At 47.9% G+C, this 23,851-nt stretch overlaps 6 protein-coding genes across 6 annotated transcripts; 4 read left to right on the top strand and 2 right to left on the bottom strand.

The window, feature by feature from the left end:
• The first annotated feature begins 813 nt into the window (after nucleotides 1-813).
• On the top strand, nucleotides 814-3,174 carry F4812DRAFT_57381 (uncharacterized protein). The gene is made up of 5 exons (XM_047939211.1): nucleotides 814-1,602; nucleotides 1,715-1,931; nucleotides 1,991-2,476; nucleotides 2,542-3,022; nucleotides 3,107-3,174. The coding sequence occupies exons 1-4, from the start codon at nucleotides 1,459-1,461 to the stop codon at nucleotides 2,856-2,858; spliced, it is 1,164 nt and encodes a 387-aa protein (XP_047789595.1). The 5' UTR covers nucleotides 814-1,458; the 3' UTR covers nucleotides 2,859-3,022; nucleotides 3,107-3,174.
• Nucleotides 3,175-8,908: 5,734 nt separating this feature from the next.
• On the top strand, nucleotides 8,909-10,906 carry F4812DRAFT_57239 (uncharacterized protein). The gene is made up of 6 exons (XM_047939208.1): nucleotides 8,909-9,158; nucleotides 9,351-9,369; nucleotides 9,471-9,629; nucleotides 9,772-9,876; nucleotides 9,942-9,999; nucleotides 10,054-10,906. The coding sequence occupies exons 1-6, from the start codon at nucleotides 9,141-9,143 to the stop codon at nucleotides 10,646-10,648; spliced, it is 954 nt and encodes a 317-aa protein (XP_047789594.1). The 5' UTR covers nucleotides 8,909-9,140; the 3' UTR covers nucleotides 10,649-10,906.
• Nucleotides 10,907-11,421: 515 nt separating this feature from the next.
• Nucleotides 11,422-12,617, top strand: F4812DRAFT_57267 (uncharacterized protein). The gene has a single exon (XM_047939210.1). The coding sequence runs from the start codon at nucleotides 11,507-11,509 to the stop codon at nucleotides 12,059-12,061; it is 555 nt and encodes a 184-aa protein (XP_047789593.1). The 5' UTR covers nucleotides 11,422-11,506; the 3' UTR covers nucleotides 12,062-12,617.
• Nucleotides 12,618-14,435: 1,818 nt separating this feature from the next.
• On the bottom strand, nucleotides 14,436-15,296 carry F4812DRAFT_57264 (uncharacterized protein). Its single transcript, XM_047939209.1, has 3 exons — nucleotides 15,117-15,296; nucleotides 14,724-15,020; nucleotides 14,436-14,655 (listed from the first exon to the last, which is right to left on the bottom strand). Exons 1-3 carry the CDS (start codon nucleotides 15,128-15,130, stop codon nucleotides 14,535-14,537), a joined length of 432 nt encoding a protein of 143 aa, XP_047789592.1. The 5' UTR covers nucleotides 15,131-15,296; the 3' UTR covers nucleotides 14,436-14,534.
• Nucleotides 15,297-15,443: 147 nt separating this feature from the next.
• F4812DRAFT_431974 (uncharacterized protein) lies at nucleotides 15,444-17,630 on the top strand (the record flags this gene model as incomplete). Its single annotated transcript, XM_047934479.1, has 1 exon — nucleotides 15,444-17,630. A coding segment is annotated over exon 1 (1,668 nt), but the record flags the coding sequence as incomplete, so codon positions are not given.
• A 601-nt stretch (nucleotides 17,631-18,231) lies between these two features.
• Nucleotides 18,232-20,933, bottom strand: F4812DRAFT_431970 (Zinc/iron permease). Its single transcript, XM_047934478.1, has 3 exons — nucleotides 20,439-20,933; nucleotides 20,237-20,367; nucleotides 18,232-20,175 (listed from the first exon to the last, which is right to left on the bottom strand). Exons 1-3 carry the CDS (start codon nucleotides 20,500-20,502, stop codon nucleotides 18,829-18,831), a joined length of 1,542 nt encoding a protein of 513 aa, XP_047789590.1. The 5' UTR covers nucleotides 20,503-20,933; the 3' UTR covers nucleotides 18,232-18,828.
• Nucleotides 20,934-23,851: the final 2,918 nt, after the last annotated feature.

Here is a 23,851-nt window from a genome sequence, read left to right as displayed (position 1 = left end):
TTACATGTAGCTTTGTACCTCCGTAAAACTGGAAGGCACCCCTACAAACGCTGTAAGTCGGGGCAGGTCCCCGGTTTTGTTCATTTGAAAATGAAAAACTAGCTTCGTTCGCTACAACGCTTCCTTCGTTGCCTACATCAAGTTACATAGACTTATTATTCACTTAACTTCACCTCAACGACACTCTACTTTAACTATAAGTTCGTTGTTACTATCGTTTAACAAATCAATAACACTTGAAAGAAGTCTTACCTAACTTATTATACACTCTATTATCTATTATATCACCTATTTTATTGCCGCTTAGTCAACGCGGTTTACCAAGTTGTGCATCCGTTCTTTTTTTTTTTTTTTTCTTTCCTATTCGGACCCTCAATACAGTGGATTCACCGAGATACACACTATTTTCAACTCTTGTGCTGTGTCCCGCAGCATCTACTGCATGATACCTACTTTGCGGACCTTGGGGTGGCATTGGTGTTATACTAGTCAGGACCACTACTACCTGGGTATACGTATACACAGGGCCACACAAGCTTCCCCCTTCTATAATTCGCTTAGAGTGAATACTTCCAGGGCCACCTCAGCATCTTGATCCAGCACTGGCCTAAACTAAATCTGGATTTCTTATTGTGATTTTCAACAAGGGCCTTTCGAGTTGGTTGTCTTTTGTACATCGAAGCTCAAAAAAATATTGACATGGGATGCACGGCAAACACAACTTAAGAAAGTGAACAACAATTGGACCTAGTAACATTAGTAGGTCCCTCTATCGGTCACCAGACGACTAGCCACTTGCTAGTAAGACTAGAGTTCCGCACCGCCAATTGGCATACAGAAGGTGAAAAAAGGAGCAAGAAAAAAAAAGTCTTCCCACACCCTCCAAGCTTTTGGTGCCTCTTTTGCCATCTAGCTGAGAGTCCCATCTAAAAATCGGCAAGCCACCGAAGCTAGCCAACCCCGAGTTGTCTACCGATTTCAATTACATAAAACCAAAGCAATATTTTCTCCTTACCTTTACTTCACCACAACTTGTCACCCCTCTATACTACGAGTTGTCTCTTGTGTATCTCCATTGTTACTCTACTTGACTGCTTCCCCTGGCGCCGCCTGGATCATCCTTATTTTTCGATCTTGACAAAGAGATTCTTGTCCCCATCTGTCGGATCCCGTTTCCCCAGATTATGTACTGATTAGCGCTGCATGCGCGCGCTTCATTGCCGAACGAGCGACATTGATTTACTTTTTTTTTATTTTAATTCCAAGGTCGGCAATATCAGGAGGCCACAAGTACTAGACTATCCCACCCCTACTTACGCCACAGACGACTTATACTGGGCAAGCCTACTAAAAACGATAGGCAACAACCGCTCATAACCTAATTTATTTATTTATTACAACGTATTTTGAGAGGCGTTTGCCGCGCGGCGGCAATCGTCTCCTGTACTCGATATTGACATGTCAGACAAGATGTCTATCGACAAGAAAGAACATTCAAAAGACGATTCGGAAGAGTCTATTGGCTCAAGTCCTGAGAATGAGGCGGGTCCGTCGATTCCACCAGAAAACCAACCAGCGAAGCGCAAAGGAGGTCGCAAACCCGTAAGTCTATACCGTCATCCTATTCATTTCCTTGCTCACTTTGCTTCGTTCTGGTGGGCTTAGTGGGGAGTGGGGAGTTAGAACGATATATGTGGGCTGACAGTAAGTAAAGATATATGCTACCTCGGAAGAGCGCAAGCAGAGAAACCGACAGGCGCAAGCCGCGTTTAGAGAGCGCAGAACAGAATATATCAAACAGCTGGAAGAAACTATCAAGGCTCACGAGTCCAACTTGGCTAGCCTGCAAGCTGCTCACCGTAGTGCCGCAGACGAATGCTTGATGCTCCGGTACAAAAACTCACTTCTCGAACGAATCTTGTTGGAAAAAGGTAAATAATAATCATCCTGTTCTTGATCTCTTAAAGTCGCATTAACTTATGCTATTCAGGTATTGATGTCCAAGCTGAGCTTCACGCCAAGACTGGTAGTCCAAACCTTGGTCCAACTCATATGCCCCAGAATATGGTGCAACCACCACCTCTGCCGCGGGCAATCCTGAACAGACATCACCACTCGCGCAGGTCTGCTTCCAGTATTGCCCCGAAACTCGAGCCTGGCGTACCCTCTCTACCCCAACCCACAGGGGTACAACAATCTATGGCATCGCCTAAGTCGCGGCCGACTCCCCCTTCCCACGCCGCTTCTCCTACTAACCCCACACCATCTTTTGGTAATCAAGCAACAGCTTCACCTGCGTCTTCAGATCCTACGAGCATGCGAACGACGATCCCCCCGCCCATGAAACCGCAATTGGCACCGATGCCTGGAATGTCAGTCGCCGCGCGCCAGCAGATGTTGCAGCAGCATGCTGCTGGTGCGCGACCAACGGCGTTCTACCCGACGTCGTCGTTCCAAAATCATTTCCAGCAGCTCGGCAAGTTGGCCCATTTTTTTCATCGAATAGAACTCTGTCGTCCTATGCCTAACCCGTGAGTACAGAACAAGAGTACGATGCCCCGACCGATATGATGGACGAGCCCGAACCAGATACGCCAGGGCCGGGCCCTTACCCTTCGACATTCCAAATTCCTCAACAACACGGCATTCCCGTGCAACCGACAACGACGGGACCGCCTGGACAACCCCCGATTGCATCCGGCGGACAAGGTAGTCAAGTGCAAAGTCAGACTCAAGGCCAAGGCTATCCAAGCATGACCCAGCTGCTAGATCCAGCATTAGATTGGGACCCTTTTGGCCTAAGCGCCTCCATGGCTTTTCCAACGCAATTCTCCTTCGACACGAGTAATATGAGGTAGCATCAAAATTGAAGCAATGGGGTTGGGGCTTTGCGCGCAATGCCGAAGAGGGTGGGAACTAAACGAGGGCCATACCACCGAAACACCACCCCCTATTAATCGGGGCGATATATAAATGCGGTTCGAAATCACGAACAACGCCTGGCAACTGCTAGGATCGATTGGTATGTAGCTTCCCGCCAGTCAATTACAAGCGTCGAATCCGATAGATGAGTTCGACGTTATACTTACTGGGAAATAATTTGTAGCGTTCTACACGGTTACCAGCATAATACCTCATGGCAACTAGCGATTTAGGCTTCTCAAGCCCGGTGACAATAATTTGTTACGACATTTGCAACATTGAAGGGGTGAAGGGAAAAGTTTTGGTTTGGTACGATGGTTCAAACGATTTACGCTCCAAAAAAAAGAAGGATCACGGGGATCCCGATATCCATGATGATGGCAGGCGTTCATAGGAGTTCAAAAGTCATGATATTCTGGTTCACGGATTTATAAAACAGCACTTCAGCCTAGCGAGACACGATTCGATTACCTTTAGACAGGCGATGCGATTCTTCCTCGATTTCGGAATAAATTCTACTTCCAAACACACCACACAATATTTAAGCCGTCTGTGTATACTCATGATTTGGGAATATGCACTATCCAAGCGTTGCGGACTTTGTTGTCGAGCCGTGACCAAAGAAAGCTACACGTATTGGGTATTCCAAAAACCTCTATCGATCCTGTACATACCTAGAGGCCAATGGGAACACCAATTCGAGCGGAATAGCCGAGTTGGTCAGTAAAATTTGGATGGCCCCTTGAGGGTCTAAGGGCGTAGGTACGAGCCTACATGCGTCCTGCAGAAATAGAAAACGGACATCTACACTCCTCAAACGATATGAACAAATTAACATTTCCTCGGAAGTCTTGGGGGTGACGTTGACGTTGGATTGACGAAACGACATGGACCAAACATGCGTTACATGTGAGCTTTTCCAAGTTTCACAGCAGATCCTGGTATATTAGTTCTAGGCATCCATCCCCCTCTCCAATTTCTCGGCCTAGGAAAGAGCGTGGACTTGGGTAGACGGGGAAAACTAAAGATCGGTGATCGATTTCTCGGCGGTAAGTAAAAGTCCATAAGGTACGGAAGATACAATTTTGAACGTCTTGTCGAAAACGTCTGAACGCGCAGCTGGGTAATGGCGGATAGACGCTGAGGCGAGGGGGTTATCCGTGATCGGAGGATATGATTTATAGGACAGGGAGACGGTAGGTCTCTTTTCTTCCAGGCTCCCATTAACATGTAGCTGAATTGTTAAAATGTATCATTCCGTTTCAGACGGTGCAAATGGTTTTTTTTCTTTAATCTCTTTTTTATTTTTTATTTTTTATTCGTTTTTGGGTTTCCTTCCGTAGTATGTAGGTACATAGGTAGTGAGTACTTTTGAATAATGTGGATCCTAAATGTATGTACATTCAATACCTATGCGACTCGGAGGGGGAAGGAGGGGTTGCTGTACACTGCCCGGGTATGTGTGCTGTATGCTGTATCCATGGATGTGATCTCCACTTGAACTCTTGGGACTGCCAAGGCAGGAAGTTAGACCCGTATGCACAGTTTGTAAGGTGATTACCCAAGTTGGATGATGAGAGGGGTCAGAGCGGTCGATTCCGCTACGCTCAACACAACAACGCTGCAACAACGCTTAAACTGCTCAAAATGCTAGGCCTAACTCGACCTTGTGCCGCTCGTGCCGACCGGCTGTCGGTCAATAACTTCGGCGTACTGGATCAGATTAGATGATATCATTGGCCAAACAAAATATCCGATACCGTATCCAGACCACGGTCATGGTCATGGTCTTGTCCAACACCCAAGCTAACCTCATCGTCATCTTTCTTCCAAGCTCCCCCCTGGCCTAGACTCCAGAGGCAATCTCGTGGGTCCGTTTGAGTTGTCGTGGGGGTTCGTCGTAGGCTCAATTCTTGTTTGGTTTAGCTAAGCCAAGGGACCAACTCTCACGAAGAGGCTGAGTGGGTTTATTGGGCTGTGCTTTGCTTCGATCGTCCTGTTTCGTTGCGTTGTAATAATAATAACAATGCCGGATCCTGATAGACATTCATCTGGTGGGTTCACAACATTATTGCCTAGGACAATTAGGTCCTCGGTCGGGGATGTTGGTTCGGTCAAAGACGATTAGGTGGCTGGTGGGTTCGGTCAGTTGTTCTTGGAGTGGACATCACGATGTTATTCCTCCATCCAACGGCCCAGACTTCTCATAACCCAGTCGAAATATCTCGGCAAAAGCAATTTTTCGAGATTCTCGGTCAGGTCTCCGCATGAAAGGGCGTGTTGCTCAAGACACACATCGACCAAGTGGTTCCAGAGATGGCCCTGCAAGTGGCGTGTCGCGTGATGCCCCAGAAACGAAATCACGATTTCCCGAAGGCGAGAGCCTGGCACGAAAATGCGGTGACCCAAATCCACGCTCACGCTCACGCTCGCACACTTACACCCCACATCCCCGACTACGCATCCTTTGCTGACTGTGATGAAAGGCGCACCCTATACGAGCATTGCTGCACTGACAAATGCCGGGGTTCGTTCTTCGATCGTCTAGAAGGTCGTCAGGCGTGACCGCTCACGCACTCCAGTTAAGCAAGCTCAAGTGACGCTGCGGATTATTCTCCCATTCGAGGTCAACGAAGTCTGTGACCATTCTGAAGCCACGGACCTTTCGCCCAGATACCCTCTCCATCTCGGGTGCCGTGTCTTATGAATATCCCAAACTCTTCCTAATAGAGTCGCGTCGCTTCTCTCCAACTCTCTTTTTCCTTAGTTAACCCAACGTCTTTTTATCTTGATGCAGCATTAGGACTTCGTCTCAGGCCGTCTTAATGGTGAGGTCCTTTTGTTGGCTGGTTGGCGCCTGTGCGTGGCTGGTAGGTGTCGGGCCAATATAGAGTGCAAGTCCATTTAATATAGACTTCGACTCTCTCAAGCTGGGCGTAAAGAAGCCAAGGTGTGACCAGCACCTCACTCGAGGCACAACGTCACTTAGGCCTCATGATATTCTAAGATACTATACCTCGTCAACTGAGTATGGTAAAGTGAAAGAAATTGGCAATGGCTACCAAAAAAGACACTTGTCTAATTTGCTATCGGGAAGATTGATGAAAATTGGTAAAAGAATTTTCCCTCCTGCAAGTCATTATACATAGTATTATAATGGACTTAAACAGGGTTATACACCAGTAGTACTAACTGACGATATATTGGGCCCCAGCTCTATGTCTTTCGAATAAGAAGGTGACAAGAGCTACCAAGGATTGTCGGCGAGCAGAAAAATAGAGAAGATATTCTCAAACCTGAGCAGATCCGGCCGCTGAGTATTTATTTAAGATGGGAGGCGACCTATGGTTGGCTTATCTCTGGTGTCCATGAATTTGTCGGTATGATAGGCGAACCAGAGATAAGGAAGCCATTATTAACAGAATCAAAATCCCTCCCACGAATACCCCACGATCTAACGAGGTACGAAAGTAGGAGTATCTATCATTCCTTTGGACCTACTAGGTATGTTAAGGTATGTAATAAATACAGCCAATGTATTATACGTTAGCGACGCCCCCTTTCCCGGTGGCCCCGTCTTTACATAGCGTCATCCCGCTACCGAATGCCGTGGTGCCAAAAGATTAAAATAAGTTACCTAAAGGTTAAGTAAAATATATAATAGCTTTCTTCTACTTCCCTGTCCGAGGGGAATAAAGCACGCACCAAACATAGAGAAATCCTGTATATAATACTGTTTCGTCATGCGTTCACGGACCTATCAAACAGCCTTTTATTTTATTTTAGGTAAACCCTTTTCTTCATAGGCGGGTGGTGGTGATGGTGATGGTGGTGCACTCGAACATGGTCCCTACGAAGCTCCATACTAGTATATCATATTTATACGGCTTACCAATAATTGCTGCAGAATTCGCAAGGAGGTAGCACACCCACCCGCACGTACACTTTTTACACACTTGCACTTACATACCATACCTATCTCTTGTCAGACAACGGCATGTCGACGCGCGGTAGCGGGTGTACGATATAAAAATACTTAGATATCTTCATATCTCCACCGAACAATCATTGTCCGCATAGTTAGATAGATAGGTAGATAAGGATCGGTCGGCCTGGAATCGTGGGGACGAGGCGTTCTAGGATTCTAAAAGCCGGATACTACATAACTTTAGTTTTTCGTTGATCACGCTGCCGCCTCCTTTTAACACCTGTTGCATTGCGTAGGTAGGTAGGTACCTATCTGCATGAAGGGTACCTAAGGTAGATTGGGTAGATAGCGGATAGATAGATAGACAGACATATAGACATACTTACAGCAGCACGTCGAATCTAGCCTACCCTTGCCAATACAATGTTGCATCTTGTCCCGTGTCCGTGTGGGCCTATGGTGCAATCTTGCAGAACGCCGCATTTACGATAGGTTATCCGCGGTAGATGGAAGAGAAAGTCGAAGACCGCACGCAGTGTGGCGGCATAGGTTAGTGAGAGAAAAGCGTTGGAGGGGCTGGAGATATCGTGCTGCTTCTTAAGATAACTACATTGCAATTATTGGTCGATGTGTCTTGATAGGTGGTGGATGAGTATAACATACATAACGGCTTACCTCTAATGTCTTGGTATGTACGTCTTCTGAGTGAAGCTACATATATATCTTTATCTCTTAGGTAGGAATGCCTATATACCTTGGATAGGTAATTACAGTACACGACTGTACATCACGTAAGGTAAGTTAGGTACCTACCTACCTAAAGCTATTCTGTACGTCCTTGGGTCTGCTAAATGGCTACGTGTCTACTGCGTATCAAGGTCTGCTTGACTAGCTCTTCTGTCCCTCTTCTAAATGGTAGGTACTATTTTTTGAGCCTTTTCGTAGTCTCGGTTTGTTGATAGAGGTTGGAATGTGCATATAGAGCTATCTTACACATGAGGACATACCACCTCCAGGAAAAGGGACTTCTGCAAAATTCAACTTGGTATATTATTTTGAGTCTTTCACGAGTACCTAAGACAAGGGTCTATCTAGAGTATGCTGTACCCTACTCCTTTATCCCTCCCAACCGAGTGAGGTCTTACACTAAGCCGTCGAATATGCCGACTTCATCCCAGAGGGGAAGATGCGAGAACTTGGATGGTGATAGCATCTCTGAAGCTGCTATATGCATTCGGTGTTAAGATAACGATAGCTTATGGCGTCTACGTACCAATACCTAGGTAAACAAATGGATTAGATATCTAATGACTAGCTAACCTAGATAAGGTACCTAAAGCAGTTGATATACATCATCATGATAAAAAGGATCCATCGGGGGGCCAAAACATGGTCCGGTCGTTTCTATACACATTGGAACCTGCCAGCGTCAGATGTGTCTATCTTGATATGCAAGTGATGCAATTGTGGGATCCGGGGAACTCTTGGCTATTCTGTCATAGGAATACGCAGTTGCTGACAAGATTCCATTGACGTAGATTACCTTCTCTGAGACTTTTTATAGCTTAATGAGGTGTCTAGATATTAGAATATTAGAACATGTGAATATGTGAATAACCACAACAATTACGTAGATACAGATACGTGTAAAGAAATAAGTACCTAACTTAGTAAAATAGCTTGATGGATTAGGTACCCTTACATAGAGGTAGGTAGAAGAAATTAGAACTTCCAAGGAAAGTGCATTGGTGATAGACGTCCCCGCGCTAACAGATATCTAAACCCTACTTACCTACCTGGTCTGCCCTATTACCTCCCTCAGTAGGGTGGTTATTGCTTATTCAGCAGCGCACCAAAAACGAAGTCAATAGGTACAAAACCATACAAAAAAAATCAAGAGAATTAATTTCGCCGTTCCGCCTAAGCGAGTCTAGGCGTCACGTCACCTAAGTGCGAAAAAAAAAGAAGAAGCCAAGGAAAGTTTGTCTACCTCGCAAACAAGCCCACAGCTTACAAGCCCGCACCTTACGCTTGTAAAGCCCACAACCGCAAACCCACACACAGGGCCCCAACTCTCTCACACAACAATTACCAGGCGCCGCAACACACTCCAAATCCAAACCCTACCTAATCCAAACCTCATCAACGCCGAGGATATTGACGAGATATTTTGCTCAAGGATATGACCTGCTAGGCCATATCCTTTCCCCCTCGTTGCATTCTCTCCTATTGATCCGACTGTCGTTTTCAGAGCTCCGCCTTGCTAAAAGGCGAATCAATTGGCGACATCATGTCGGTCGCCTCGAAAGTATGTCGTAATTCTTGGGCACCACCTAGTTTACCATCATTATCCTTTTTTTCCCTACTGTTCTTTTCTCTTCTCTCCAAATCGCTTCGAGATATTATCACTCGTCGCATATTTATATAACTCCCTTACTATTTGTATAAGTTAAAGCTCTATTTAAATTGCGATGCTAATTTTTTCTTAAAAAATCGATAGAACCGCTTCGACGCCCTCGGTACGATACCCCTCGATATTGCTTCCCCGCCATGAAAATTTTCAACCTCGGAGATCCTGGTTCACTATATACCAAATACTAACCTTAACCATCGCCAACAGGTAATGATATCGAAGGAGATGAAGCGCCGTCCGGCCCTGTGAAGACGGTCGACAAGACCACCATGCGCAGTACCAAGCGCAACGTCGAGCCCCAAGCCCCCGCTAAACCCGCTACCAACACCGGAGCTCGTCGTGCTGGTCCTGGAGGCAACGAGGGAGGTGAGTTGTTCTAATTATTTTATTTGCGTCTGATAGCAGCTTGCGGAGAGCTCTGTCTCGTCTTATCGCATCATCGTCATCATCGCCACCCTGCTTTGGTTTTAAAATTTCACCCCCACTAATCTGTCTGCTTTAAATCTAGCCTTCCGTGACCGCAGTGCCGGTACAGCTAACAACCACCGCAAGCCCACTGATGAGGCTCCCCGAAGCAGCTCCCGAGGTGGTCGCGAAGCTCGTGTACGAGGAGGTAAGAGCTAAATGCCCAATGCTTGTTCGAAATGAATACAATGCTAATCTAATGACTGATAATAGGCCGTGGTGGTCGATTCACTCGCGACCGTGATGACAGACATCCTAAGGGAATTCCAAGGTTGGTTATTTGTATAAGTTTTGCTCTATCACAAGTACTAATATCTGTACCTAGCGGCGGTTCTGAGAAGCAAGCCGCCCAATCATGGGGTGCTACCGAAGGCGAAGCCGAGCAAAAGGATGAACAGGCTGGAGACGAGATTGCTCAGTCCGAATTGAAGGAAGCAACCGCTGAGGATGCTCAGGAGCCGGCTACCCCTGCCGAGCCCGAAGATAAGCACGTCTCCTACGCCGAGTACCTTGCTCAGCAAGCTGAGAAGAAGCTCGCCCTCGGCGAGTCCTTGGAAATCCGCAAGCCCAATGAAGGCAGCAAGGCCGACAAGAAGTGGGCCAATGCTAAAGCCCTCGTCAAGGACGACGATGATGACTACGTTCCCGGTGCTAGTGGCAAGGTCAAGCGCGAGCGTGAGCGCAAGTCCAAGCAGCTCCTCGACATCGACCAGCGATATGTTGAGCCCGAGCGTCCCCGAGGCGGACGTGGCGGACGCGGAGGTAACCGCGGAGGTGCTCCCAGGGGTGAAGGTCGCGGTCGCGGCGGCCGTGGCCGAGGTGGTGAATCTCGAGGCGACTTCCGTGGTGGACGCGGTGGCCCTCAGAATACCTCTTCGTTCGCCCTCAACTCGGAGGCATTCCCCAGCCTGGGCGCTTAAGTTTGCAACAAACTCCCTGAAACCGGCACTAACTAGAAGGTACACTATGTCTATTATGCAGGTTAGGTTTTCGATGGTCTGTCAGGGGATCCAGTATTAGCCCATAGGGCTCATAAAGCCGGTGTACTTCTGGCTAGGAACATCCTGAGAAGCCCATGTTTTCTCATTATTCCGAATTAACAAAAGTTTCTTTCATTTTCAAGCATATACGTGCAAAAATGACCAACGTTGATGTGCTTACTTGAGGTATACCGCTTTACACGGTTACCATTTTATGAAGTGTCCGAGTAAATACGTAGGCTGTTTTCTCTCATTCTTTTACTATACCCTTCGGTACACATCTTCCCTAACTGTTAAATTTCATCCTTCAAAGGCTTAGTTTCTAAACTATTCCTTTCAAATGTTAAACCCCTGAGCAACAAGGACATTGTAATGGATACAAGTTTTATATCTACTAGCAACAACATCCTTTATCGAACATTTACTTTTGGATATGTTGTGTGCTGACAACCACCATGTTTCCTTACGTGAGTAATGTTTACAAACACACATTCGAGGGAAGTGAATATATAAGGCCGGTCAGTTTCTGCAAATTTAGTCTCAAAAAATCATCATCACACACACGCACACACACAATTACCAAGCCAGGTAGTCCTATCATCATCGCCATCATCATCGCCGTCATATAAAAGCTTCTACGATATTATTCCAAGTCCCAGCCAGCAATTACAAATCCCCAAATTTTGCGACTCGCCCTCCCACCAACAAAACATCATCATCCATCACCATGGCGCGGTGGGGTCGCTGTTCGCACCGTGAAAACTGCGCTGCTGCCAAAGATACAAATCCCTACCCGTCATGGCCTGCTCCGTCAGACTGCTCCAGGCGCGAGGACGACTGGGACGACTGGGTCAACGTGCCCCCCGCCGGACTAAGCCGCGCGACGCGAAAACGCTCGACTTCTACCTCGACTGGGCGCGGCGCGGGCCGTCGGCGGCAGCAGCGGCGGCAGCAGCAGTAGCGGTGCGCTCGTCCGCATCGCTACCACAGCATCAACTGCTCCTGCAGCAGCAGCTACGCCGCCGTCCGAGCGAGCAGATGCTCCGGCGGCTGCGGGCGCTAGCCTCGGAGCTGGAGGCGCAGGAGAAGTACGACTACGCGGGGGCGATGCGGAAGGTGTTCAGGCCGGGCGCGGCCGACCACCAGCTCGTGCTCGACCCGCTCACCGGCCGCCTGTGGATCGAGCCGCGGATGCTGGAGGACGCGCGGCGCGCGTGGGACGTGTGCGTGCGCAACGTCGCGGTGACGAGCGCGCGGGGGTGCCGGGGCGCGCTGGCGGTTTTGGAGAGGGGGGAGGGGATGGGGAAGGGCGTCGCAGCTATGGATAGACATAGTCCGGACGATGTCGATTAAAGCCCCTCTTCCCCTCCCCCTTTTTCTTTTTTCTTTTGTTCCCTTTTTACTTGGATATATATAAGTTCGTGGCTTGGGCGGGTCGGGCGGGAACGCCACGAACGGGTATGGCAGAAAAGGAGAAAACATAAAAAAAGACCGTGATATGAGGGTGTCTTTTCATTTCACCGTCTCACCATCGTGTGTCAACAAGAAAAAGAAAAAAGGAAAATCAAAAAGGACGAGAAGGGAGAAACGAAAACAAGAGTAATTGCCTACCTACCTACAAAAAGGGAGGATTGTGTTTCCTGGGATTAGGACGCTCCTTACTGCCCGGCTGGCATTCGTAGACTGGTAATTGGGGCATCCCCAATTACCATGGCCTAGAGTGCTGGGCAGCGAGCAGAGCGTTCCCTTTATACCGGGATCGACGCATGGGGATATATATATCTACCTAAGGTATATATACCCCTACGCCGAGGATGCTTTGGCGATGGGGGAATATGGGATAAGGGATGGGTAAAATAACTCTACATTGCTGCTATACATATTGAGCACCTACCTAGGTACGTAATATGTAGGCACAATGTAGAGTTGCCCTGTTCTCTTGTTTTCCCTTGTTGGCTTAAGCTAGGCGATATTCACTTTTTTCCTTTCTTCTCTCCCCTTCTCGTTTTTCATATTCCATCACCTTCACCATCATCTTCTTCTTCACCCCCCCACTCAGGGGCTGCAAAATGGGCAAATTCTTCACTGCCACCCTTGATCTTTTGCGAACCTGACGTTTGGGGGGGATCCCTACTAGGGGAACTCTTTTTTCCCTTTTCTCTTTTCCTTTGGGGTTGGTTTTCTTTTTCCTATTGGGTCGAGCAGCAGGCAGTTCTAGCTGCCATTTCCTCTCGATTTTCTTTCCGACCCTTCTCCCCGGTGTGAGGATCGGGTCGATTTCTTTTTTTTTCTTGACTATGCATTAGCGGTTTAATAGCTTTTATCTTTGGACATTGCTATCGACTAGTCATTGCGGTTTCGGAGTTTGGAGTAGGCTGGTGTTTCCCGATTACCCTTAGCCGGAGCTAGGCGTCTTCGGTATTTATTCTCTTTTCTATTTCCAAGTGGGAAATAAATACACGCCGATGATGCTTTTGGACCGACAGGGGATTGGGAGACTTTTTCTTGCGTCGGGGTCATATATTGTTTCCTTGCTTTCTTGTGTAGTGGGCAAGAAAAATACGGGGAAGCAAAGGGTGGAGAGGGAGGGGAGAGGGGATGGTGGCGGGTTTCTCTCACGCTTTCGGGAATACTCATGCTGCGATGTTATTGGGACTGATAAGGCGTGGGAATATGCCGGGCTCTTTCAAAAGAGCCTTCCCCCCTTGGCCTATATCAAAGCAGTGTGTTCTATTCCGGGGCAACGGTGGCTTCTCATGCTTCTGTAAAGTTTATCCCAAGCGACCGATGAAGGAATTAAATCAGCATTTTTGCTGTTCAATTCCTCTAGTCTAACCCCCTTAACGGGATATCCTGTACAGAGCGGAGTTTGCTACTGGGGAGGGGAGGGGATGAAAACGGTGGTTTCTCGTGCTTCTGTACAGCTTATCCCAAGGGACCGATGGAGAATTGGCTCAGCATTTTTGCTGTTCAATTTCTCTAGTCTAATCTTATGATTGGGATATTCTGTACGAAGCGGAGTTCACCACCGTGGAAGGGGAAGGGTGCTTTTATACGCTTCTAGGTACTACAAGTAGGCAGGTAAATTCTGCCACCTCCTGACGACTTGGGTTTACCACACTGAAAAGCGAACGCCGTTGCTCCTAGCCGCCGGGACCGAAACAATCCATGGTATAATGGCACTTGCTGGCCTGGTTTGGCTTAAAAAGGGGGTACACGAGCAAAGCAAGGGTAAATGGGCCTAGGTTGACTTTAGCTGTAGCTAGTGTGCTTAATTCCGCGTTTCGATCTGTCCTTTTGGGCAGAATTGGACGAATTTAATATAAAGTACCCTTCTCCGAATTTACTGTTGAGTCATGAAATAATGTGACGGTAAATATCATATCCGTGTTTGGGACTAACATTTGTATAGTCATATTAATATTCTTATAGGACCATCTCTTTAAGCAGCATTAGCATATGACCTAGAGTGGCCCTCGTAAGGATCCAATTCGGCCTGGAATCACTAACCCCATTCTTCTAGGTCTCGCATCCGAAAAGGCTAAGGTAAGCCCCGGGAATTCTATTATCGTTATAGTACCAGCTATGTGGCTCCTGATATCCTCTGTCAGCCCGCGATACTCGGCCATTGGCTGGCGTGGCGTATGAAATAACAGAGTCCTCTTTGAATCGCACTTCGCGCAACCATTGCTCGCATCGGCCGTTGCAACTGGGATGCGTCATATCACTCCTACCGCGGCACGACTGCATTAATTTTGAGTTGAAAAGTCTTTCTCAGTCGAGTTCCCCTAGACACACGGATCGTTTCAGACTGCAGTATTGGGGTTCATAGACCTCCCTGGATAGTAAAGGAGGAGACAATCAAGATTAGGACGTTTATCCATCCCCATATGAACGGTATCCACGTGGGCATCTGATAGCATCCAGAGACGTAGATAGCGCCGAGCCTAAAAGACAGGTGTAGGTGTGAGCGAATCGCAACGACACAAAGACAAGACCAGGAAAAAGCGCTTACACTAGGCCAACAATACTACCCGTAAACAAGGCCTCAGCCCCCGCCACCAAGGCATATACGACTGGAACGGCTAGCATGTACTTCCATACGAATCGCGGTTTTCCGATCTGCATAGCCAGGGCGATGCCCACGGCTCCGAAATGGAAAACCGCATAGAGGATCAGGGTCCAGAGCAGGGTAAATCGCCACGAGTCCCCGACCGAATATAAAGCGCAGTAGGGGTTCTGAGGAGGCCAGCAGAGAGAGGGGAATTTAGGATTTTGGTAGCCGTCAGGGGGGTAGTTGCGACATTCGGCACTGGATGTTTTTAATAGGCATTTAGTTAGTTAAGCTACCTACGTTCGACGATAGTTACTACATAGTAAGAATTGAAGATCGGACGATAGGACTTACGGTGGTGTGGCCATCGGGCCCCTTTAGACTATTACTCTAGAAAGTATTGCCATAGAATTGACGATACAATTGGGAGTGCTCTATTGTACAAGTAAAAGTTGTATTGTACAAAGGTGATGATGATGAAAAGTAGAGATGATAGAGATGATAGGGTAGAAAGGTGTGGAGCTTTAAGAGCTTACATAGTATGAGGATGACAGTGGGGACGTTACACAGCGGGAAGCTCCCGTATGGTGGCTGCGGGGCAGGGGGGCCACCAACTAGCGCTAGGTACTTTAGCTGCTTACCTAACCTAACCTAATGAATTTCAATTGACGTCGTTGCCTCGGTAAGAGTTACATTACACTAGAGCTGACAGGCTTAAACGAGATCCCTCGGAATCTTCAACCTCCCAAACTTTTTAGACCTGGACAAGTTTAATTCAACCAACAATGAAGTAAAACAAGAGGAGGAATAATCTTATTATATAAGATATTTACAACACGAAAAGAGAAAGTCGAGAAGCAAAATAATGCCGGGCGATCGATTATTGGCCACGGTCTTACGGGCCTTTCAAAACCCTCCTAATCCAGCCGAAACCGACAAGATCTTCGCGACCACAACATCGCTTCTCACGAGCCTCAATAACCCTCTCAATCTCTCCCTACTCACATCGCACCTCCTTACTGCTCGCGCGATATGGCAGTCTCCTGACGGCTTACGCACTTGTCTGCGTATTATCAGCATATACAACACCGCCGCAATTCACATGCGAAAGAACGAATTGGAAAATGCGACCCTCCCGCACGGTCGACCGCCTGTTGGTAGCGGAGTTTCTAGCGAAGACTGGGCACGCGCGATTGCGAAAGGGACAGACGATAGGTCGGCTAGATGGCAGCACGTGCTTGTGTTGACGGGTGTTCTGATGGGCATGGAAGGGGAGAATAGGAGATCCTTATCTGGGAGTTTACGGTCGACGCTCGAACAAGCCGTGGTCACGGCCGCCAACCTAGCGCTCCAAGAAGATCCGTCGCGGACTGGTCCGTTAGGACGTGGCGCTGTTGTTCTAGCTCTGACCTTTGCATTCCCTCTCCTACACGAATCGGCTAAGCAACAATTGGACGGAAATGTACTTTTACCGGCTACCATTGAGGCCATGCTTGGAGACGAAGGCCTTCAACATGGTGATTTCATTTCGTCGATCGCGAACGATGTTGTACCAGGTCAGATCATAAAGTGGGATCCTGATTCGCCATCCGTTGCTAGACTTCAGAAGCTCGAGTCTCGACCCCTGGCACAAAACATGGGCCCTCTTTCGCGGCTAGCATCGTTCGGTGTCCAACAAGCCGTGGATCCCAACGTCGTCCTCCAGGCCCATGAAGCACTTCTTGGATTTACGGCGGAATTGTTAAACAAATGGACCCATTGTCCACTTTCTGCCGTCGATTTATCCGTTGAATCCGCTGCTCTCTCACCGGAGACGCTTCTAGGCCCCTGGCCAAATTTATGGCAGCTGTTCAAGAAGATCCTATATACTGTGACCGCAACAATCCAAGCTGTAGTTGGACGGTCCTTATTAGATCCATTCCTGAGGAACGACGCAGTGGCAGCTACTACGGCTTCGAGAACGCTGCACATATTACGCAACTTGTCCTTCATATCCACACGACAGGGAGCAAGTTCGTTCCAAGTATACACATTCACCTACCTCACGTCGCTAGATACTATCACACGCTATCCGGACGCTTGCGTCTCTTTCCTTCGGGATACGCAGCCGCCATCGCCTCAGACGAGCAACGTGGTGCCGTCCCCGGTAATCCAAGCGCTAACCCTCTTCTACCTCAACACAGCGGAGCACCTCCCCCTCTCCCTGCCAACAGGCGCATGCGAGGACCTAATCGTCGCGCCCGCAACGGCCTACCTGGCCCCATCAACCTCCTGGCTCGCCAGCCCAGCCAACACCCCTTCGTCCTCGCTTACTCTCGAGCTCTTCGAGTCAGCCCATTCGGCCGTCCTCTCGTCCCTCTCGTGCCCGCAACATAGCACCCTCGCCGCCTCTCTCATCCCCTTCTACGTCGACACCCTCTTATCCTCCTTCCCCTCCCGCATCTCCCCCCGCCAGTTCCGCCTCGCCTTCCGCACCGTCATACAGATCGCCAGCCCTCCCTACCCCCTCTCCGCCTCGCACCCGGACCTCTCCGAAACCCTCCTAGAAACCTTACGGTTCCGCGCCGTCGAAGGCGGCGCGTCCACAACTCCCTTACCACCACCGTCAAGCGAACAACAACAACAGCAGCAGCAACAGCAAACCGAAGTCCAGGCCTTGTCATTCGAAGACCCCGTCTCGGAGCAATCGGCCCTGGTCCTCGCGCTCGTCGACGCGCTGCCCTACGTCCCGCTGCACGCGCTGGAGGAGTGGCTCACGCGCGCGGCCGAGAGCATGAACGCGATCGAGGACCCGGCGCTGCGCGACGGCGTGCGCCGCCGCTTCTGGGACGTGCTGGCGGGCGGGGAGATGGACGTGGAGCGCGCGGCCGTGGGCGTCGCGTGGTGGGGGACCGCGGGGGGCAGGGAGATGGTTTTGCGTGGGTTCCCGAGGCCCGAGGGGGGGAGGAATGGTAATGGTAGTGGAGGAGAGGAGTATATGATGAGTGGTGCGTTGGTGTCGGGGCAGGAGAGGGAGAGGGAGAGGGAGAGGAGTAGATTGTAATGGAATAACCTAGATGTGGAGGGAGGGTAAATTGAAGTGAAAAGAAAGGGGGGAGGGCATGGGGAGTCAAAAAAGTGGCGGTAGTAAGGAGATGAGTTAAGTTGAGAGTGGGAGGAGGAGCTGTGATGAAGATTTATACCTACTACTTACCAATCTCTCTCTCTATATATATATCAGATTAAAATAGTCGAGTTTAATGGAACGAAATACCCCTAGGCCATGAAAAATAGACGCGCATATCGACTGAGCTTTGAGTCTTGCTAGGTACCTGTTATATACGTGAAAAAAATCTCGCATATCTTAGACAGATAAAAAATCCTACTGACAAGAATTACAGACAAGCAATCTGGAAGGACTAAACAAACGCAATAACAGTTTTTGAATTCATCGCCCCTAATTGCATTCATTAGGAAAAAACACGCACACATTCATTCATTCATTCATTCATTCAACTTAGGTACCTCCTACACAACCTAATGAGTCGCGTCCGTCGAAAGTAAAGCTACCTTACAGAAACATAGGTCTTCGTACTCTTGCAAGGAGGTATCATGCACATAATATAAGCCGATCTATACAGATAAAAAAAAAGCATATAGGCAACACACACTCTCAGCCTTGACCTTATTTGTGATATACAATACCTTACACTGACGAGTTCTTTTCTCCCCCTTTCCCATTGCCCCGTACCTATTCCTACAACCTTGAATGAAATATATAAAGTTGCGATCTCGACAGGTACACAAGTTAATCTAGGTAACCCTTCCTTATTCGGAATTATGACTTTCATTTGACGCGTTTCTTCGTATCCGTGTTGATTAACTCCGAGGATGCCGCGCCGCACACACAAAATGCTTTCAATCAATCAATTCAATCAATTAAGCGGTATCTTGGCCTATTTCCCATCTTGAACCCTTAGTCCCTTCAAACCAGAAAACTGACGGTAACTAATAACATAAATGTTCTGTTTCCCCTCTCCCTCTCAGCCTGGTTCAGGGGTAGAGAGAGGCGGACGCATGATTATAATCAATGCGCGTGCGCAGTAAAGGCATTGCTGATTCCCAGCAGCGTCATACCTAAGAACGCGAATAGAATGCTTAGATTCTGGTTGTGGTTGAGGCTTAGACTCTCGACGAACAGCTGCAGGGCCACGCTAGCCATAATGCCGGCAGTGAGAGCAAACAAACAGCCGTACCCCACGGCGTCGGGCGTTATGTTTGTATGCTGGGCTAATTTAAACCACAGCACCGCAATGCTTGCCCCTAACGGTTGACTGAGACCGCCTAGAACGGAAGCCCAGAGCATGGCGCGAAATCTGTTGTGTAACGCCATGTAGAGCGGCAATGCAAGTGCGAATCCTTCCGAAATATTGTGTACGAAGAGTGCCAAGAACACATTAAAGCCAAGGGAAGGGTTCGCGTGATTCGTCGCATAAGTAATAAAGCCTTCCGGAAATTTGTGTAGGGCGATAGCAATGGAAGTCTGAAGGCCGATGGATAGAAAAGCATTTTCGGCAACGTGGTGGTGATGTTGGGCCTCAAGATCTTCTGACATCTCGGAATGGTGCTCATTTTCATCTTCGTGATGAATATCGCGCGAATGCACGCGACTCATCCTACACGTAGGGCTTACTAGAGATGAAGTCTCGTGCTCGCTATCCTCTTCTACCACATCGATGCATGGTTCGGTATGCCCGACGGTACCGGAACGGAGTAGAGTAGATACTCGAGATAGGGGTGCGGATCGGCTACTGAGGTGCTTGTAGCATTCTTGGCCGCAAGGATCTGTGTATCCAAAACATGGACCAGCCTCATCGCAGTTTGATTTGGTGTCTTTCACAAAGGACAAGACTCGCTTCTGTAGCATCGAAGGCCGCCTTTCTGATGTTGCCGCCCGGTCACGAGGGCCATGTGAGGGTGCGGGAGGGTGCGCATCCGTAGGGCTTTCGGTTTCCGCCCTCCTTAGTGGTCGGGCGCGACGAGCTTCGTCCGCGGTATCTGTTTGTAGAAGTGGTGTAATCTCACTGGCGTGTCCATTTTCGCTTACGGGAGGCTTGTGAGTATCGATATGAGCGTGTGTGGAACGTTGGCGTCTGCTGATGCTTCGAGACTGGGATGCATGTGAAGATAGCCTACGGCCGAAGCCATTTTCATGGGAATGATGGCTATCTAAAGCATGGTCGTCGTGACTATGATCGCAGTCGACGACATGCGAAGGCAGAAGTTGATGAAATAATCTCGATAGTATTTGAATACCCACGAATCCGCTTACGAAACAGGCCATCAAGATGAAGCCTGCCGCCTGCTCTGAATAACCTCCCTTCTTAAGGTAGTCCTTCGATTCGGGCAACATACTATACAGCGACATGAACAACTAGCGCATGTAATATTAGTACCTTGATTTCGAATAACAGCCAAATGGTGATAAGTCTTACCATTACGCCGAAGCTCAAGCTCAGCGAACAAGCGAGGAATGCATTGCTGTCCTGTATTCGAAAGTCCTTCTTACCAGGCAACATCCGCACGACAACATCGACGTAGATGATGGAAGATCCTATCAGGCATGCTATAAAGGCACAACAGAGTTAGTTGGTATATCAGCGACAGTCATACTGCCCATTTCGGTAAGGTACACACCAATGCCGCTCACCAGGCACATGATCCAGCCTCTCGTGTCATTGCCCAGCTCGGTGGCCTCCATTATGGGCCAAACTGAGGTTGGTATCTGCTCTATATCGTGGCCTCTTTGCTTCGTAGTAGTTCTTCCTCCCTCGAACTTTTAAAGAAAATATTAAGGTGACATGAAGGTTGAAAATGGTAAATTCTGACGAAATGGAAAATGCTGTAGAGGCCGGGTGCAGGGCCAAGACGTTTTCGGCAGTTTGATAGTTCCCGATATAAGAATGGTAAGAATGGTAGGACTTCCTCTAAATTTCAACAAAGCAAAAAGAGGGAAATAAAATCCGAGAGAGGTTATTGTAGTTATATAGAAAGTTAGATAGATATTAAGTATGCGAAGAGAGGAAAAAGGAAATGACACAGAAGTGATAAGTAAGGTTATAAAAATGGATGTTTTAAAGGGAAAGTTCCATTTAGCTTTGCGCACTCGAGGTGTTTGAAACTTGATCGGATCTTAGGTACCTCTTACTACCTCTTACACATGTAGCAATGCGGGTAGGGACAGAGGCTGCTTTTATGTCGCATCTGATTGGACAAAAGGCTGACGATGCTATGCCAAGCTTTGCCAAGGCGTGCTCTGAAGGGTACCTTGATGGCCAGTTCTTAGCTAAGCAGTCAATAAGGGAACTACGAAGTCCGGGAAGTACAGTTCCACATAACTAATACCTACAGTTCCATTGGGGTTGGTCCCTCAAGGTTTGTTCCCACTATGTATTTTCTTTAAAGAACGAACCCTTCTACATAGTAGAGCTGAAAATTGAGGCTCTATATCCAAATTTTATTTTATTCTATTTTGTCCCCTTTAAAGCCTTCCTACTAGCACCTATAACTGATAATATTTCCAACCTAGTGAATAGTTGCCTATAACTATGGTGTTCCAGGCCAAATAGAATAGAACTCATCTTCGTACTCTCGAGACCATCACACTCACGTACGTATACTAAATTCAAAGCATACAAAGCCGAAGTTATATCGACGGGCTGTTTTACAGCCCCCACCCAGAGAAGGGATTTGTACAATGTACAATGCAATGCTAGGACCCTGTCGTTCGGTCTATCTAGACTAATGCTGGTTCCCGCGGTGGACACCGTCTAGCTGCCTACCTTGAATGATACCCTACCTTAATGGGAGGCTCTCAACAAGGTTATCCATACCTTGCTCACTATTTAATCTTGGGTATTTTTACAGTTCATATAAACATTAGATATGTCGACAACGCTTCCAAGTCCATCCTACGTGTAGTCAGACAGTCATGTTAGTGGTTGCATGACTACGACACGGCGACCTATTCCGGACTCCCTAGTTGGGGTCACTAACTTTCACTTTCCTTTTTAACTACCAAGTGACTCAGCTATGGTTCTTCATAACAGGCAACCTGACAATGCTTATTGGGTAGCTCATCAATCTAGTTGAAGCCTCAAGACATGGATACTGTGGTCACGGCAGGACACTGAGAACCTTGACGGACCTGCGTGTGGTGCGTGCGTGTCCCAAGCGGTGTAGTTCGCGAGAGCCCGGCCTCCGACATATTTCTAAGACATATTTCTAATTTCTAACCACCCGCGAGTTCAATGTGCCGCATTCTTTATGCCATGCTAGATGGTTTCACGCTGCCTTCTCCGGTCTTTCCATACAAGAGTATTTGGTTCTATGGCAGTACTTGACTGTGATACTTGTTGTTTCCAATCCTGAGACCTTTTCTAAGCATGTGAAGAAGATTATTTTAGACTTACTTATTCTGATCGTGAGCTTATTCTCTCAGACAGAACACTCTCGTGTGTTGAGGATTTCCATGATCTAGTCTGTTTATAGCTCAAGTAGTTTGGCCCACCCAGCAGGCCTATAGTATATACATACCCCTCACTCAGGCATCAAATGGAAAATCTTGTCAAGTCCCGGGTCGTCCTCAAGGACAGACTGATTTCGAGAAGACTGAATATTTTTTACATTAGGAACAGGAAAAAGAGTCTATCCGATTAAATTCCAACCAGCGATGTATACTGTGGTCAGTTGGCACTTGGGGACATGCTAGAGCTTCGTATGCGTGCAAATGACAGATCTATCCTCATGCCCTCTACCTAATGTGGCTAGGGAAACAGAAATAATATAAATAGGACGCTGCGTCGCCAATTTTCCTCACCCTTTTCTCTTCTCTATCCGAACAGTGTATTCTCATATTTACTCAGAGAAATATGCTCTTATAGGCTTCATCAGGCCTGGAGTTGCTACTCACCTCCTCATATACACGATACCATCGTTTTATACGCGTCGTGGTTATCTTATTCCCGTATTCTTTCTTCCCTAATATCGCATAGGTGTCGGCTCATTCCACTTGCCACTGAGCTTCGATATTAACACACGGTTTGATATCACTATTTACCAATATATACATATCAGCGTCATTGATTTGGAGCTGCAAACGCTACACTCTCAAGGTAATCAAGATCTTCGTTTTTGGTGGAATCGTATATTCGCCAATTGGATAGCACAGATATCTCGAGATTTCGCTTTCGCTTTCGCTTTCTTCAATAAAATACCAGCTGTTCAACGCAGAGGTGGCTGGTTACCTATTGTTTCCCCTCTCTACACTCACATGGAGTTAACCTATTCGGTAAGAAGGGGACTTAAGTCTACCTTATCTCCATTTGCTGAGGAAGGAGGGGGAAAATGTGGCTATGTGTAGTTGGCGCGAGCTCCCGAGAAACGGGGCTAGACGCTGCTTTAAATATACCATCATCAACAGCCTTGATAGCGGATATTTTCCGCTTATTGCCCACTTACAATAGTACTCTCCCTCGGTCATGATTCCCTAACTAGGTTAAGATGATCTTCGACGGATGAAAAGACGGTAAGGCTGAACTTTGAAGACCAGTGATGCTCACGATATATTTCCTATCGCAGAGATGGCTGGTAAAAAGAAAAAAAATATCATACTGCAGAGGCGCAATGGAATTCGTAGCAGGTTGAAAGCCCAGTTATACGTCAGCTATCCCCAATAGTAGCGATGCAACTGGGATTCGAAGCGTGCGACAAGCTGAAGGAGATTGGACCTTCGCGAAGAGCCTTCATTCGTCGACATCGTAGTAGCTTACGTGATTAAATGCGGCACAGCCTGTTATTAGCTTTGAGACCCTGCCAGCTCAGCTTCAGGATCTCTACCCAAGTACCGTGCATGAGATTGAGGGCCCAATCCATTAAGGGATCGCTCTCTGGCACACGTCTGTAGCCCCGAGGCGGCACATACAAATATGTAGGGAGCTGGCTCTCAAGAAAAGCTTGGCCTCTGTTAACTCTTCTTGGCCTCTTCAATATTACCAATCGAGAGTCCGCTTGGCAACTTGGCAGCTCGATCTTTCAGCCCTACGAGTTAC

The sequence above is a fragment of the Daldinia caldariorum genome (genome assembly GCF_022478825.1).
Source record: "Daldinia caldariorum strain CBS 122874 unplaced genomic scaffold F4812scaffold_10, whole genome shotgun sequence".
In the NCBI taxonomy this organism is placed as follows: Eukaryota; Fungi; Ascomycota; class Sordariomycetes; order Xylariales; family Hypoxylaceae; genus Daldinia; species Daldinia caldariorum.
The sequence above is the reverse complement of the archived record's forward strand: the minus strand, read 5'-3'. Positions and strand labels throughout refer to the sequence as shown.

Excerpts from the sequence above, each read along its gene's own strand:
- F4812DRAFT_57264 (XM_047939209.1), bottom strand. Across the intron at positions 14,656-14,723 it reads GGTAGTATTGTTGGCCTAGT|GCTCGGCGCTATCTACGTCT; the intron begins GTAAGCGCTTTT and ends CCTGTCTTTTAG.
- F4812DRAFT_57381 (XM_047939211.1), top strand. The coding sequence starts at position 1,459 with ATGTCAGACAAGATGTCTATCGACAAGAAAGAACATTCAAAAGACGAT. Across the intron at positions 1,603-1,714 it reads GCAAAGGAGGTCGCAAACCC|ATATATGCTACCTCGGAAGA; the intron begins GTAAGTCTATAC and ends CAGTAAGTAAAG. Across the intron at positions 2,477-2,541 it reads AAATCATTTCCAGCAGCTCG|AACAAGAGTACGATGCCCCG; the intron begins GCAAGTTGGCCC and ends CCGTGAGTACAG.
- F4812DRAFT_57239 (XM_047939208.1), top strand. Across the intron at positions 9,630-9,771 it reads TCCTGGAGGCAACGAGGGAG|CCTTCCGTGACCGCAGTGCC; the intron begins GTGAGTTGTTCT and ends CTTTAAATCTAG. Across the intron at positions 10,000-10,053 it reads CATCCTAAGGGAATTCCAAG|CGGCGGTTCTGAGAAGCAAG; the intron begins GTTGGTTATTTG and ends ATCTGTACCTAG.
- F4812DRAFT_431970 (XM_047934478.1), bottom strand. The coding sequence starts at position 20,502 with ATGGAGGCCACCGAGCTGGGCAATGACACGAGAGGCTGGATCATGTGC. Across the intron at positions 20,368-20,438 it reads GTGCCTGGTGAGCGGCATTG|CATGCCTGATAGGATCTTCC; the intron begins GTGTGTACCTTA and ends GTGCCTTTATAG. Across the intron at positions 20,176-20,236 it reads GCTTGAGCTTCGGCGTAATG|TTGTTCATGTCGCTGTATAG; the intron begins GTAAGACTTATC and ends TACATGCGCTAG.
- F4812DRAFT_57267 (XM_047939210.1), top strand. The coding sequence starts at position 11,507 with ATGGCCTGCTCCGTCAGACTGCTCCAGGCGCGAGGACGACTGGGACGA.